The sequence below is a fragment of the Apis cerana genome, linkage group LG7 (assembly GCF_029169275.1).
Source record: "Apis cerana isolate GH-2021 linkage group LG7, AcerK_1.0, whole genome shotgun sequence".
Taxonomy (NCBI): Eukaryota; Metazoa; Arthropoda; class Insecta; order Hymenoptera; family Apidae; genus Apis; species Apis cerana.
In genome coordinates, this window is record NC_083858.1 from 229,191 (window position 1) to 245,914 (window position 16,724).

General features: G+C 28.1%; 1 protein-coding gene across 1 annotated transcript in view; it reads left to right on the forward strand.

Moving 5' to 3' along the window:
- The first annotated feature begins 7,721 nt into the window (after positions 1-7,721).
- The window catches only part of LOC108003821 (octopamine receptor beta-1R), a 60,530-nt gene continuing 51,527 nt past the window's right edge, over positions 7,722-16,724 (forward strand). The window contains exons 1-2 of the mRNA XM_017066347.3: positions 7,722-9,286; positions 14,919-16,247. Coding sequence (XP_016921836.1) covers positions 15,490-16,247 — 758 coding nt within the window. The 5' untranslated portion in view covers positions 7,722-9,286; positions 14,919-15,489. The remainder of the gene's footprint in view (positions 9,287-14,918; positions 16,248-16,724) is intronic.

Sequence of the window (16,724 nt, forward strand, 5' to 3'; positions counted from 1 at the left end):
TTTTTCTAAATTGAATGAAATATGCACTACCGATTATGAGTATCCGGAAAAAAGAAGAATTTACGATGATAACGATAGAATCAAACTATATAAATTAATAAGATAAGAAGCATTTAATAACTTTTTATGAAATCTTAATAGAATCTTATTATATAATATTATTATCTATAACAAAATTTATCAATATGTAATATACATATATTACAGTAGAATATAATATTCGTTATTGATTTTAATCCTTTGTAAAAGAAAGAAGAACTACTTTTCATTTATACTTTTAAAAATTAAACGAATTAAAGTTAAAAACGTTCATTAAACAATGAAATAGTTTCACAAGATGTAGAAATGGGTGTTTCAATTTTATTATTGCATAGTAGCATTTAAATAACTTTTATCTTTATATATATATTTCTACTATATATTATATTTCTACTATAAATAGATATTGTCCATTGGATAGATAATCATTTGAAATAACTTGTACGTATCTCTAGAAAAAAATCCTATTCTTGTCCTAACTTTAATAAAATTTTCCTTTTTTTTTATCATTTTAAATGGATAATATTTTGAATTTCTCTTAAAAAAATATAAAATGAGTTTTTAAATGCCTTTGAAATTTTTTTAAATATATTATTAAATAAATTAAATATATTATATAATATTTTAAATAAAAAAAAAAAATGAATTGAACAATTATTCGTGAATACCTAATAGCTCTTCTCATTATAATAATTAATTGCTACTTAATCCTATCATAAATAAACAAATATCCGGATACTCTTGAGCCGTAGCGTATAATCAAACTGATTGGTAATTATTTGGAATAATTAGGATAGATACATTTAGATCGATTCCAATGACCTTGAAAAATCTCGTCGAAGTTTCAAACCTAACTTAAATCTAAATAATTATATTCTATATTTTTAAAAATATCTTTGCAAATATTTTTGAAACTAAAATCATACGATGATAAACCACGAAATTATTGTAATATTGTAAACAATTATTGTAATATTGAAAAATAATATAAGATATAATATATTTCAAGGTCATTAAAATTTATACGATATGCCCTATCTCGGATAATTATGGTCAAGAATTGTCTTTTTAAAAATTACACCTATTTTGTGAGAAAATAATTGATAGTCTCCATTTGAAATTAAACGTAGCATTTGATATCGTTACGAAGTATATAGTTTTAAAAATTCAATTCTCGTAATTATAAAAGATGATTAGGTATTTTTCGAAGAAAAAATTGGATCGCATGAATTATCGAATTATAGCGATATATTTTCGTTTCGATGCTTGCGCCGCTGTATCACACTTATATATCGTGTCAATATTACGGTCTTGTAACAGAATAAGCTTCTCAGGTGTCATAACCCTTAATTACACTTATCGAGTGTACTGAATATATGTTTAAACGGAGAATGACTCGTTGCGTTAACTTCAATTAGAGAAATAATAAGAAAGAATGGAAGAAAAATAGAAGAAGAGTGAAAAATAATAGAATGAATAAAATCTATAATTTTAATTTTTATGGGATAAAACTGTTGATTTTTTGTGTCGTATTTCCGTACAAATGCATGTAAATATTACTAGTTTATATAATGAGTACACAAAAACGAATACGCAGAAGCACTTAATAAACTGAATTATAATGAAGCTTAACGGAAAGAAATTTGTTATTTTATCGAAATCATTTTTATCACTAACTTCACATTGATCTTCTACATTATTATTCAATTATTTATACTGTTCTATTTAATATAATTAATATAATATATAATATAATAATTAATAGACAAAATGTTGATATATTCGTTAGACATTTTTGAAGAAACAAAAAATATCTGTACAACAACAATTTAAATTTGATTTTATCGATAGTTTTTGATATATTTTTGATATATTTTTCTATTAATTCTACATTTTTTCTTTAGAAAATTAAATAAAAATAAAAAAATTTTATGTATTTATTTATATTTTAAACTATATCAAAGAATATTTTTTAGAACTTACGTAGCTTCCATCAAGTTAATAAATTTCATCATAGACATTTCGTAAAAGCAATCTTCTAATTCTGTATCATAATTCATTCAATGAAAATAATATTTTCTTTAATATAACACATATTTTTAATCTTATTTAATCTAATTTTCCTCCAGAACTTCTTTCAATTTCCATTAGAATTGAAATCTATCATTTAATAATAATATTTCATTACAATGATATATGTATTAATATAATATAATATTTTTCATTAGTAATATATACGTATATCTAATTTGATACAAATATTTCATGATTATATGATAAAAATTCTCATCTAGTATATTAGTAATTTTTAAAAATAAAAATTTAAACAAAATTTCAATTTGATATTCCATCTAAATGAAATAAAACTTTTTTGTGAAATATTTTTTAAATTTTATTGTTATTAATATATAGACGCTTGAAAATGTTCTTTTCAGGCTCCAATTCTCATTATCGAAAAATACCTATTCGAGAGAATCGGAAAAACCTTTTTCGGAAATATCGGTTCAATTAAAACTGGTGCAGTTACATAAGATTTTGGGGCCCGATAGATCTTTCTATGCTTTCCAATCGACCGTCCACTTCTCGGATACTGTTTCCTAATTCAGAGCGGCTTTGGAGACCTTCGTAATTACTGTCGTTTTAATGATGGTCCATCGTTCACACCGACGACCTAATTCCTGAGTGGTTTTCCACTCTCTCGCTTTCTCTTTCGTTCATCATGTCATTCTCTTTTTTTCAATTAATAGGATAATTTACCCTGTTTTTAGATTCACGAACGGAGGGGAAGAGGGGGAGAGATTTTTCTTTTAAATCAGTAGACGTTTCGTTATTCTCGAGGCTCTTGATCAACGATTCTCGAGATTGTTCAATTAGCACGATAATTAACTTGCCCTCGGCCCATTTTTACGCATCGCGTAATAGTCGACTCGAAATTTTAATCGGAAAAATTATTTCGTGAAAATTTACGGAGATTCGTTTTTTATATTTTTTGCTTCTTTTTTCCTTCAAAATCTATACATTATAGTATTGATTTTAATATCGTTCCGTTCCGGAAATGGCGGAAATCAATGCATTGTACGATATATTTTCATCCGGTCTTAACTAGTTTCTGAAATCAACTATAAAAAATATTAAGAAATTTTAAATTATTAAAAAATTATAAGATTTATGATGCTACACAGAATGCTACGTTGAAACGTAACTATATGGAATTATAGATTATTATAAAAATTGAATGTCGTTTCTGAAGTAGTTATATTAATGTATTAATATAATTATTAAATTTGAATAATTATTATTATTAAAATTTCAAAAATTAAAAGAATATCTCCATCTTCGATCTATACATACATATATATATGTATAGTAATAATTAGATCCCAAAATTTTCTATCGACGTTAATTATTATCATAAATGATAGTGATAAGAAAAATATTTGTACTCGAAAAATATTTGTTTTACGATGTAAAATATCGGTCTTTTCTTGTTATTCACAAAATGTCCAGTATTCTTCCTCTCGTAATCAACAATTTCCATTAGAACGTGACAGACAAAAGATCGTAAAATTTCGAGGGATGCTGGAAATTGCCCAGTTACGTCTGCATCATCGTATACTGCGTGAGGGAGATTCCGAATACGAGATAATAAAAGTGTCAGATTGATATCGATAATTCGATAAAAGATTAATATCGTTAAAAATATGATAAATTTATTCCATACTAAAATATAATGTTTTTCTATGTTTTGTAATTGTGAAATGCTAAAAAAAAATAGTAAAATTAATAATATATTATTCATAGAAGCAAGATTTACAATTTATTTAAAAAAATAAAACAAATAGGAAAATTTGTATGTAATGTAAGAAAAAAAAAAAGAAAAAAAAAAAGAGAGAGAGAAATCTTCAATGAATTATGAAATTATTACACGATCTAATTCCTAATCCATCGAATTCATCGAATTTCTAGCAACACGACTTGAATAGAGAAGCTCGTTAAACTTCAGTAAAAGCATGATACAAAATGGATATATGCGGGCGTATAATCACGAGTCATTTATCATTTCAAATTGCTCAAGGTTTAGAGGAAATCTTAAAGGTAAATTTATCACTTGGACATCGATTTTCTTTAATCGTTATCTATCATCTAAAAGTGCTAAGATTATCAATAATATTATATATATATATATATCTTTTATATAAGATGAATTTATTACACGTTTAATTTAATTGATAATATATCGTAAAGATCATCATAGTTCATTATAATATTAATATAATTATGACATTAATATTTCCTATATATACATTATTGTATACATTTTGCATACAATATGCATATTCTGCACATTTGCACATTTTGCATATTTCAATATTTTAGCACATTATACTCATAAATATATACAGCATATATCTAATTTAAATGAATTGATTACATATTAATATGTCAGGAAAAATTTGTACGATTGATCGATACGATCGAAGTCATCATCTTTGATACATTCATAAAAAAATTAATTATGTTTGAAATCATTTAATTTTAATAACCATTCATTTAACAAACATTTTTCACTAATAATAATACTGATAAAAATCAAGGGAGTAATTTCAAACGTATATACCTTGTATGTACGTACATCTCTTAGTTTTCATATTCAATTTCATAAAATTTTAATGATTCGTTTAAATTTTCTAGTTTCGTTTAATTTAAAATCGATTCGTTGTTTTAATCTAATCTAATTTCAACAAATTGATTTCGAAATCGAAGGAAACTGATTTTCTGGAAGCGATAATCAAAGCTTTATATCAATTTTGATAATTTATCAATTTGGAAATGAAGAAGATTTTTTTTTTTAATTTATTCGATCAATCTTTAACTATAGAGAATAATGATTCAATTAAATTATTTTGCAATTTATAATTGGGATAAAGTAATTGCCTTTGGACTAAAGAAAAAAAAAAAAAAATTAGATTTTAATTTGTGTCTTTTATCACAGAAGAAATAAATGATCAAGGAGAATTAATTATATCGTTTTTGGAATTAAGAAAACATTGAATTGTTTCTTTTATATAAAAAAAAAAAAAAAAAAAAGAAAGAAAAAGAAAAGAAAAAATATTATTTAGAAAATTAGAAAATAATTTTTTTCAAGTCAAATAGTTATATTTCCAATCTACACTTGAAATCTTTTTGATAATAATCTTTCTAACATTATCATTAAATGATATAATTAATGATTCGAAATTTATACAAGTTTATTTCTAAAAGTTTTTTGTATCAAATATATATCTTATATCTGTCTAAAAGAATTTATTAATACTTAATAAAATTTACTAATATTTGTATATACTTACAACAAATCTTATTACCAGTGACTATCAAATACATTCAACAAATAAACCAAATAAACCAAATTCATCCAAAACAAATCATTGAAATTCATTTTTATATTTCTTATTATTTTACCGTTACTTTTATGTTTTATCACATTAGATTTAAAAGAAAATTTCTTCTATGCTCATTATTTTTAATTAATAAATATAAATATTTTTAAACCTCATGTTCTTTTTATTTGAATTTTTTTCGGATTAAATAAATTCGATTGAATAAATTGGATCAGTTTGCCCATGAATACTTACTTGTAAGTAAAAAGGTGATGATCGTCTGTCGATCGAACTGTTTTTCTTTCTCAACTAAACGCAAGGAAAAGACCGCTCCTTTATTTGCAATTATCGGGTTTGTTGTTTACACTGACACATCTAGGATTTCTATTCGGTAAATGGGAGTACAAACGTGTAAATGCATTTAAGTTTATCAAGCGATAATTACAAGTTGCGAGTGAAATATTAAACGAATCAAAATGAAAAAAAATAACTCGAATATTTTTGAATATTTACGTAAATTGAAATTAAAATTTAATTTAAGAAATGCAGATTTCAGAAATTTTTCTCACGATAGGATAATATTACAAATACGTGAAACATAGTAATCAATGGAATCGCATTTCAAAGAAAGACGAATCAAGATGCTTGAATGTCTGGAAGAAAACGTTACGAAACGAAAGAATTAAGAGGAATGCAATTCTCGATAATATTTTTATCCATGATTTCTAGCTACATTCTTCGATTGAAATTAGTTCTGATAATTATTCGAATAAAAGTGATAGAATCTTTCCCTTCTTTTTTTAAAAAAAAAAAAAAAAAAGAAACAAATCCGAGACAAGTTTCAGACGATTTCAAACGATTTCACGCGCAATAATGAATTTCTTTCTCAAATCGATCGTTCATTGATTTATTGTAATCTTTTTTACTAAATTATTTTAACGAATTTAAATGGATTTCTTTCTCAAATTGATCGTTCATTGATTTATTGTGATCTTTTTTACTAAATTATTATGGGTTGACTGATTATACGATATAACGATATTATGCGATCTTGATAAAGAAAGGGAGAAGAAAAGAGAGGAAGAAAAGAACTGTCATATGCTATATACGGTAAGTATCATAAAACTATCTATCTATCGGACATGTATACGAATATACATATAATATTTCTTGACGTATACGATCTATATATGATATATCAGTTTTTCTAGCGTTGAAAAATTGCAATATTAATATTATTATTATTATTTGTTCAAATATATCTATTTTTAATTCGAAATCTTTTATACGATATATTTTTTTTTTCTTAGAGATAATGAAGAATCATTTTTGTATAATTTATGAAAATTAGTTAGAAAATAGATATAACAGAGATTAGATAGATAAAAATTCTTTATTAATTTTTGATATTTAGAATTTTACATAGAAAAATGTACGCTTTCTATTCCGATTTTACTTTACAAAAGTTCTCTTTTCGATGAATATTCTTTTATATTTATTATTTTATTATTTCTTTTCGATACACATTTTGCTCCGTATTTACACGGAAGCTTGAACAAAGTAAAGTATTTCCATTCGCTTCAAATATTCAACGTGTATTATGAAAGGTTTCGGACTTTTCTTTCCTTCTTCAAATATCACAAGCAAAACGAAGTTGTACGAAGAAATTCAATGCACGACAAATTCATGACGCGTCCTTATTACTGGATCACGAGCTATGAGAAAAAATAAGCGGAGAAATCCATAAGGTTTCCTCATTGATTTTCTTTCTTCGATGATCACGTTGGTTATGTTGGAAGCAAATTTGTCGTTAGGCGAATTTTTATTTTTATTTTATTTTTCCAAAATATATCATAATTGTAAAAAATGATGCTTTCTTTTCGAGAGATAAGATGTTAAAATTAATGAAAAAAACACTTACTAATATTTCGAATAATAATTTAACAGAGATACGTATGACAATTTTTCGACGCAATCTATCGACTATTTTTGATATCTCTTGAACCTCACGAATTTCAGCCAAATTTTCATTTTGCTACGTAGCCAATTTACAGGATTTATAGGATTCGGAGGACCATACAAATTGATTCACATTATGAGCGATATTTGTGAAAAATTACTGGAATATAAGCAATATTCCAATCGAATTATCGTAAAATTGAATTGAAAATAGAAAAATGCGAATTTCAAAGCGAATCGTAGCCGAAAATGAGGCACAAATGAGAGTCGAAACGAGAATGTCGCGCAACGCTTGAGGCGGGGATGAAGGGTGGCGTCCGCGCAAGGGATGCTAAGGTGTAGACACCCCTGGTGCTGCCGCCAGGGTGGCGGAAAGCGGGAAACCAGTGTGTTCACAGTTCACTACGGCCTGGCAAGCCGTCCAAATGGACACAGCCTCTCGTCGCGTTTCGCCGCTCCATCTCGCCATGTAAACAAAATCCTCTCTTTGTGTCGCGATATTTCGCGTAAACGCGTACCCTTTCGCCTTCTCTACACGACCATCCTCGAACTTGTTACTTGATCAAATCGATCGGATAGCTATGACGAGGATAATTACGACGAGGAAACATCACGTGTCTCAAAAATAACTCTGACGATTTTATTTATCGAATTGGAATTAAAAGATTGTTAAAAAAGATGACAAAAAAATTATCGATTAATTTTGTTGAATTACGATAGGGAATCGTCCGATCGATTGAAAGATCAACGGAGAATTTTTATTAATGACTGTGGGGGTTATTTGATTTATTTTTGAACGTGGAACAGGATCATGGAACCTGGAGGGGAGGTCGAAACATGTGGCTGAGTTGAGGTGTTGTTTTAGTGGAATACTTGGAGAACTGTCGCCAATAAGACTGGAGTTAAACTCCGATTCCTGTGTAATTCTAAATCCTGGCTAAATCCTGGCACACACAAGGGTGCTTTAAGTTCTGTGGCGTGACAGACTTTGGATACTACTTAATTGCGAGTGTTGCTGGTTGTTAGTCAACGTTGCGTTAGCAACGTGTATTTAATTATTTTCGAATGTTTTTCACCAATCCAATGATTTCATTCGATTTTAACGGGAAAATATTTCTCGAATAAATCGAAATAAAACGGACAATTAATTACAATTGTATCGAGGCGAATGAGAATAACGATGTTTTAAAGAAATAATTGTATAATTAATTTTAATTAAATTAAAATCAACGTTCATTGTATTTTATCTTAATCCTTCGGTGTGATTAATTCGGTGTTTTTCATTGGATTCATATATATAATTTCAATCGGTGTATTAATATATAATTTGCTTAATAACAAAAGAAGAAGAAAAAGAAAAAGGGAACAAATATCTAAAGAGAAAAAGATTAAAAAGAATGTGAATTCTTAAGAAAATAAATTTTATAGTAACACTACCAAGTAAGAAGTGAAAAGATTAAATTTATTTCATTAAAAGTAATCGATCCGAAGACATCGAGTAATTGATAATTGATGAAAAAAGAAGAAGAAATAAGTACTTAAAAAGAGGAAGATAAATATGATGCGCATTAAGAAAAAAGAAATAATTGATAATTTACTTTATCAAAAGTAAAATTAAATTGAACGTTATGATAAAATTATAACAACAATCTAAGATTAAATGTAAATCATCAGAGTTACGATTACGATTCCATATGATAAGATATTGTATCGAAAGAAATTTCTTTAAAATCGATTAAAAGTGAATCGAAGATAATATTGAAAAGTGTCAGTGATATGTTTTATAATAATGTGGAGAGTACAAGAATCGATAGGCAGAATGTTGATCGTAAATGGAGAAACGAAATAAGAATTTCACGTCGATGATGTCCGATACATGTCGGGAATCACAGCACCTGTGGAACCTTGAGGTAAATTGTTCACCTTTGTACACAAGGATTATTCGATTCTTCGATTGAATATTGCATTCCCTTGGATATTTTTAGATATTTTTAGTCTCAGGAGACGAGAAATATATATCCTTTTATGTATAATATAATATAATCACGTTCATAAATATTGAAATAGTAATTATTAGATAGTGATTTTTCTGTAAAATAAGTTTATAATTGAATTATTTATGTGAATTTTTACGATTATCTAATAGTGTTATAAATTTATTGTATTTTCTATAACATTTTGATATTTATGAATATATATCATGAATATGAGTCAGTATATTCATAGATCGATCAAATAAGTTTTTGGATCATCGAAATTATAAGGAATCAAATTTTTGAAAATTTAATTGATCATTAAGCATCAGTTGGTGTATAGTAGATTTACGATGGATTATTTGCGAAGCACTATGATGCGACGTGTCTTCAACAAAGTTTCAAGAATTATTTATTATTGAATTAGTTGGAAAAGTTGTTATTATTAAATTAATAATTAAGGGAATTGTGATTTATTTTTAAAGAATAATTCAATATTCTTTCTTTATTTTTGATATTTTAATATACTACTTAATTATAATTCATTTTATTAATTCTTAATTAAAGTATCACTCGATAAAAATATAAAATAAAAATTTCAGCTTAGAATAATTGAAAATTTATCGTTCTACAATATAATTTCTTCCTTTTTAAACCTGCCACATTTTTCATTTCAACACTATCGATCGTTGATGCAAACCATTTGGATTTATTTCTCAAGTTCGTCCAACTATTTCCGAGTATTTAAGAGTATTTTCTTTTCGTAAAAGAATGTCTACGTATCGAAGGGAGGTAATGAAATCGGCATAAAGTGAAAAATTGCAAATAACGAAAGATATTCGGAATGTAGGTGGATCTTACGATAGAAAGATAGAGCTTCTTACTTGACAATGCGAAAGAATGAAATTGAGAAAATAGATAAGGGATAAATTTGTTACGAGCTAGATATCGACGTCTTGGTTTTCTCGATTTACGAGTGCTATTTCGTGAAAGAATGAATCGTCTTCTCGTAGCTACGTTATATTCGATACTATACTTTCTTGCAGTTAAAAGTAATGGAAGAGTCCCGTATTGGATAGTAATTTGATAAAATGTTTGAGATTTATGGTGAAATTCTCTTGAAGAATGATGATTTGTATAAGAGGAATTTTGGAATGGATAATGTTTATTGTCACGTTTTTTTTAAGAGTTTAATAATTTATTTACCACTTTTAAAATTTTTGTTTTCAAATATGTTATAACTAATTTCGATATATTTATCATTTTTAAATTGTACAATATAATATAATTGTAGAATATTATTTTATTAAGGTTGAATAAATATTGGATATATTTTTCATTTTATATTACAAAAATTTGAAATTTAGAAAGTCTAAATTCCATTAGAATTTTAAAAAATCAATACCAATATTAAAATTATTTCATAAAATATATATAAGATATTTATATTATTATTTATTTATATTTTATGCGAAACTATCGCGTAGATACGGTTTATTTTCGAACAATATTATATTTTTCGTCAATACTTTTTCCATCTTCCAAAAAAACGAATACTTCCACGCGAAAAAATATTGACAAAGCCCACATCTACCGTGAAAAAAAGAATAAAACATCAGGCCGGTTCATAAGTGCATATGTATTTTCGATGCTTGTTAAAAAACTCGGGCGATTCGTTAAAAATAATTTTTACGAAGCTGAAATTATGACGTTAAAAAATTTTTTGATTTTAAAAAATATATATAAATAATAATAATGATTAATTGTAAATTAAATGGAACTTTAATAATTCTCCTATTTTTCTTTGATTAATTTTTAATTATCATTTGAATTATCAATTCAAAAATTATAAAATATAATATTAAAATATAAGGACAACTGCTTTATATTATATATGCTTTTAATGCCTTTACAACCATATATCCTTCTTCTATATCCTTCCAAATCTATTGCTAATCTTTATATTCAATGTACTTTTTGCTCTTCGTGTCTTACGATTCTATTAAAAAGAAAAAAGAAATACCGAAATGAAAAGATTTAGAGATCTTAATTTTGCATTATAATTAATTAATTTTTTTATCCTTTCTTTTAATATAAATTTTATTGAATTTAACAAACCGTAGATTTTTTTTCGTCTCCCTAGATTATTTTATACTACTATATTTATACGTTATAATTTTTATTCTATCTTAGATACGAATGAACACGATCTTACGAAGTGATCTTATATTTCAAACATTTCTTCAATTCGCAATTCGAAAACATAGCGCCATCTGCAATTCCACGATTTATCGCTTGAAACAAACCACGCGTTCTTCTCATTCCTATACACGAATCTTCTAATTGCTGTACCAGGTGCAATGTCTGTGCCCGAGGACACACAATCTTAATGAAAATTTACCCCGTGCTCTCGAGCTTTTGTAACATTTTTTCATTAAGAAGAGGTTTCAAGTTTTGTTTGGATTTAATATTCGTTTACATTGCTATTTCATTATTCTAAACATTTAGCTCGTGAGATTTTTAATGTTTATAATGTTTATAAAATAGCAAATTATATATTTCTTGATTTTCATTTCAAATAATATACGATTTAATATTTTGCTAGAGTGTTTGACATCATTTTTTAAAATTTACAAGGATTTTCCATATTATTATTATCCTCCTAATTTATTTAGCAATCGAAATGAATTCAACGAATTAAAAAATTACTTTATGATTCGTAGAAAGTGTATTTTAAATCGTTTTTTTTAAATTAACGAGAAAGGGCATTTACCTCTGAATAATTCAATATTAGTAATAATACAAATCCAGCTTGACGTGTCAAATGTCAATAAACTTGGGATATTTCGGTCTACAGTTTCATCTAATTGATTTCGGAACATCTTGGTGTTTGAGAGTATAACTGAGATGTTTAAAGGAAGAGATTTTTAATTTTCAAATAGTTTCATATAGAATATATTTATCTATTATTAAAGTAGATTACTTTATTTGAAAAAAAACACATAAATATAAATATTTCTACGAATAAAATTCTAGAAGCACACGAAACATAATTTTATTCGCAACGAAATTTATATATTTTTTAAAATAGTTAGGAAACAATTCTTTAAATCTTCACTTCTTAGCGTCATTTGTGTGCAAATTTTGCACAATCTGTTCAACCCCATTATATATACAATAATAATAACAAATTTTGTAAATAAAATACTGAAAAATTTTCGTATTCTTCGTATTCTTAGCGAAAATAAAAATAACAACACTTGGTTAATTGAAAAAATATGGAAAATCCGTGATACATCGTTCAGCAAATGATTAATAACAAAGTTTTGCCTGTAATTGGCTTCATTAATGAAATTAAAATCGTGATTAATGCCGGAATAAATGTAACGTGAGAATGGTTTCTAATACTTTTATTTTAAAATTGTATTTTCATCGTTGAACAGTTTGTTAGTTTGCCACTTTTATTCCAAGTATGAATAGTATTAATGTTTTTAATTTGTTTGAAAAAAAAAAAAAGAGAAAAACTGAAAGGGAAAGTGGAAAATGATGGACGAGTTTAATTGACCGTGGAATCGATCGATCGATCAATTACCGATGGGAAATTGAAATATCGAGGGAAATAGTTGGCATCAATTATTTCGTAATGGGTATTTGTAATTGAGAAAAAAGGAAAGTGTTGTTTGTTCACGAAATGAATTGACCGTTGATGTCGTTAATCGGGGAAAAAAGTGGAAATAAATGGACGAGAATCTTTGAGTTTGTTCAATTTAAAACACTGATAGATGCTGATTTTTTAATCTCGTTAAATTGACGAAGAAATGAATTATTGATTGCGGATAATCAAAATAAATTGAAAGTTCAATCAATGATATATGAGTGTGATTAATAAATAATATTAATAAATGAGAATTTAGAAAATGATCAATAATAAATAATTGAGATGCATAAATTAATTTAATTATTAAAATATTTATTCTGTGATCATTAGAGATCTATGATCGAGAGAAATTTATTTTAAGTCGATAAAAATTGATCGTGAATAAAATTAAGAATTCAATATACAGATGTTTCAAGAAATAAGAGAACGTTAACAGTATCGAGCAAACAATTCTTAAAACCGTGAAAGATATTTTTATTTTATTATCGTAATTAAAAACCTAATATTAGTTTTAGGATCAATACCTGTTCATGTCTGTTCAATGCGAATGTAATATTGTAAATCTTATTGTGAATAGCCGCAATAAATATTTGCATTTAAGTGATTATTCCTGCGACTTTGCATGTCAAAGCATGACAACAATACTTTTGCAATTAAAATACGATTAAAATTGTTAGCAGACGGATGATTAATGAGATAAAAGACTTGTTAAAATATAGATTTCTTGTTTCGTTTCCACTTTCTCTACAATCCTGTGGAAGGGAATACATTTTAATTTCCCAGAAGATTTGTGCGATAACGTTATTTTCTTCTTTGACGGTAGAAAAATATGATTTTAGAAGAAATTCTCGTTTGATTAGAAATAAATTCTCCACCATATTTTTTTCCAAATATATAAATATTTCTTTGAATAATCTCACTTGATTTTTTACCCGTAAGAATAATATTTAACAATAAATCTTAGATATTTCGCGTTTGCATCTATGGACATCATCCAGTGATAGTAATTTTTCGAAAGCAATTTCAATGGTAGTTTAACGAACCGTGGTTTAACAATATTTGCTGTATGATGCAATCCTTCAGAAATTGGTGATCTTTCGATCAACCGTTGCTTATTTATATATTTGTCAAGGTATTGTTCCAGCCAATTCTCTCGTAATCCCGTTCCATTCGAAATTTAATTTTCTCCGTGATAGAGAAGCACAGATGAATTCTGCGAAACGAACCGATGTGCACGTTTCAACAATACGATGATTTTAAATCATGTATGACGTTGTGCAATTCCCAACAATCGATATGTGGAGCGATTTGTTTTTTTACTTGTTTAAAATATAAAAATATTGCTTCATTTTGAGAATGAATACGGTATATATTTATTATATATATTTATTTGTAATATTATTTTAATTAATCCTCTATTGTCCTTCTATCGTTGTATTAATAATTAAAACCAGCTGTAACAAACTATATTATTCGTTAAAACAAATAAAAAAATATCAATATAGAAGAGAATGGAATAAAGTGAAATATCATACCTAGTTCCCTTTTATTAATTAAAATTCGAAAAATGCGATTCGAACATTTGGTAAAAACATAAAAATATAAAAATAAAGAAAATATATAATTAATGAATTAATTGAGAAAATATATATCCTTTTCAACATTTGAAAAAGTGATTCTCAATAAGTTTATTTCTTTTAATTTTCCATCTATTCGATCTTTAAAAATGATGAAATCAGAAGAAGATCTATAAATACAACGAATGATATAAATATATAATAATAATCGTATTTCATAATATTCATTGTTGAACTCGATGTCGAACTCGACTCAAATAGCGGAGGATTAAAATTTCATCCTATCTTATCAATATCTTGGTCAATTTCAATCTTCTGTCTTTTCCAATTCCAGGCTTTCACCATGTTCGAAAAGCGGGCGGACGGACAAACTTCGCCCCAAACTATCATACATCGGATCGAAATTCATCCGTGTAACGTACCTTCTGGAACGTCTCCAACGAATCGTCTCGAGAATCTTGGTTAAGCTTCGAATCCGTGCAAGCCAACTTCTCTCTTCTCTCTCCGACCAATTCCATTTCGCTTTTCAACTCGCATTATCCCGGTAAAGTGTTTGACTGGAAACCATCAAACTGTGGAATGGAGCTTCTATCAACATCTAACCCGCATAAACCCTTCGATATCCCCCGTTAACAAACTAAACCAAACTTCATTTCCGTTCTTCAATGGCCTGGCAGGATCCCTCTCGCAGCCTCGTCGTCGAGGTCGTCGAAGAAGCGGAACAGGGAGCGGGGCAGTGGTTCCGTTCTCGGTAACGTCGAAATCTTATAAAAGAAAAAAAAAGAAAAAAGAAAAAAGATCGTGCAAAACATGAAAAGAGAGGACATCGAAAGATGGAATTAATCGAACGATTAGAGCGGTCGATGCTGTTACATCGATAAAATAGAGAGAGTGAGAGAAAGAAGATGGAAGCGAACGAAACGACGGAAGATGGATTGGTCGCGAATACGACCGATTTGCCCGATCTTTCGAACGTTTTCGTCGATACCGGCCAATCGAATCATTCCTCTAACTTGTACGATCGCGAGGAGAACAACGACTTGGAGCACGTTATTCTTTTAACGGTGAAAGCCACCGTGATGGGTTTCATCATTCTCTGCGCCCTGTTCGGCAATTTATTGGTGATCGTGTCCGTGATGAGGCACAGAAAGCTTCGCGTAATTACCAATTACTTCGTAGTCTCGTTAGCGCTGGCGGATATGTTGGTCGCCATTTTCGCTATGACGTTCAACGCGTCGGTCGAACTCTCTGGAAGATGGTTGTTCGGCTATTTTATGTGCGACGTGTGGAACTCGTTGGACGTGTTTTTCAGCACCGTTTCCATACTTCATCTGTGCTGCATCAGCGTCGATCGTTATTACGCGATCGTACAACCGTTGGACTATCCGTTGATCATGACGAATCTTCGACTGAGCAGCATGCTGAGCGTGGTTTGGTGCTCGCCCACGGTTATGAGCTTCCTGCCGATATTCGCCGGATGGTACACTACCGAGAAACACCTCGAGTACAGAAGAAATTATCCGGACGTGTGCGTGTTCCAAGTGAACAAACCTTATGCCGTGATCAGCTCCAGTGTCAGTTTCTGGGTGCCCGGGATCATCATGATCGCGATGTATTACAAGATTTATAAGGAGGCTGACCGTCAAGAGAGGATGCTGTATCGGTGAGTTGATATTTAAGTTCGTTTATTTTCAATATAAACGATCCTTGATCGTTATATATTTGCGTACACTGTCGAGATTTATAAATCGTAAGAGGGACCGACAGATTTTGATGGTTGCGTCTGTTTCGAAACAAATATCGATATATTTATGATCGTTTCTGGGTAAATTTTTTATTTTTATTCTCACTTTCTTTCTAGATATTTTTTTCGTTATTTTTAATTCCACATACCATGTAATAAAAAAATTCAACCGATTACTTTCGCAATGATCCGACATATCGATCTTTCCTCCACTCGTCGGATCTTCGATCGATATTCATACGTGCATTTCACCTTTTTCGATTCTCCCATATTTACTCTCGAGTGACTAGATTTAACGATAAATCTATTTGTGGATTATATTAAAATAGGTCATCCTATACGCAAACGCTTAGACTGTGCACGATATATCAATTTCGAAAAATTGACAAAAGCTTC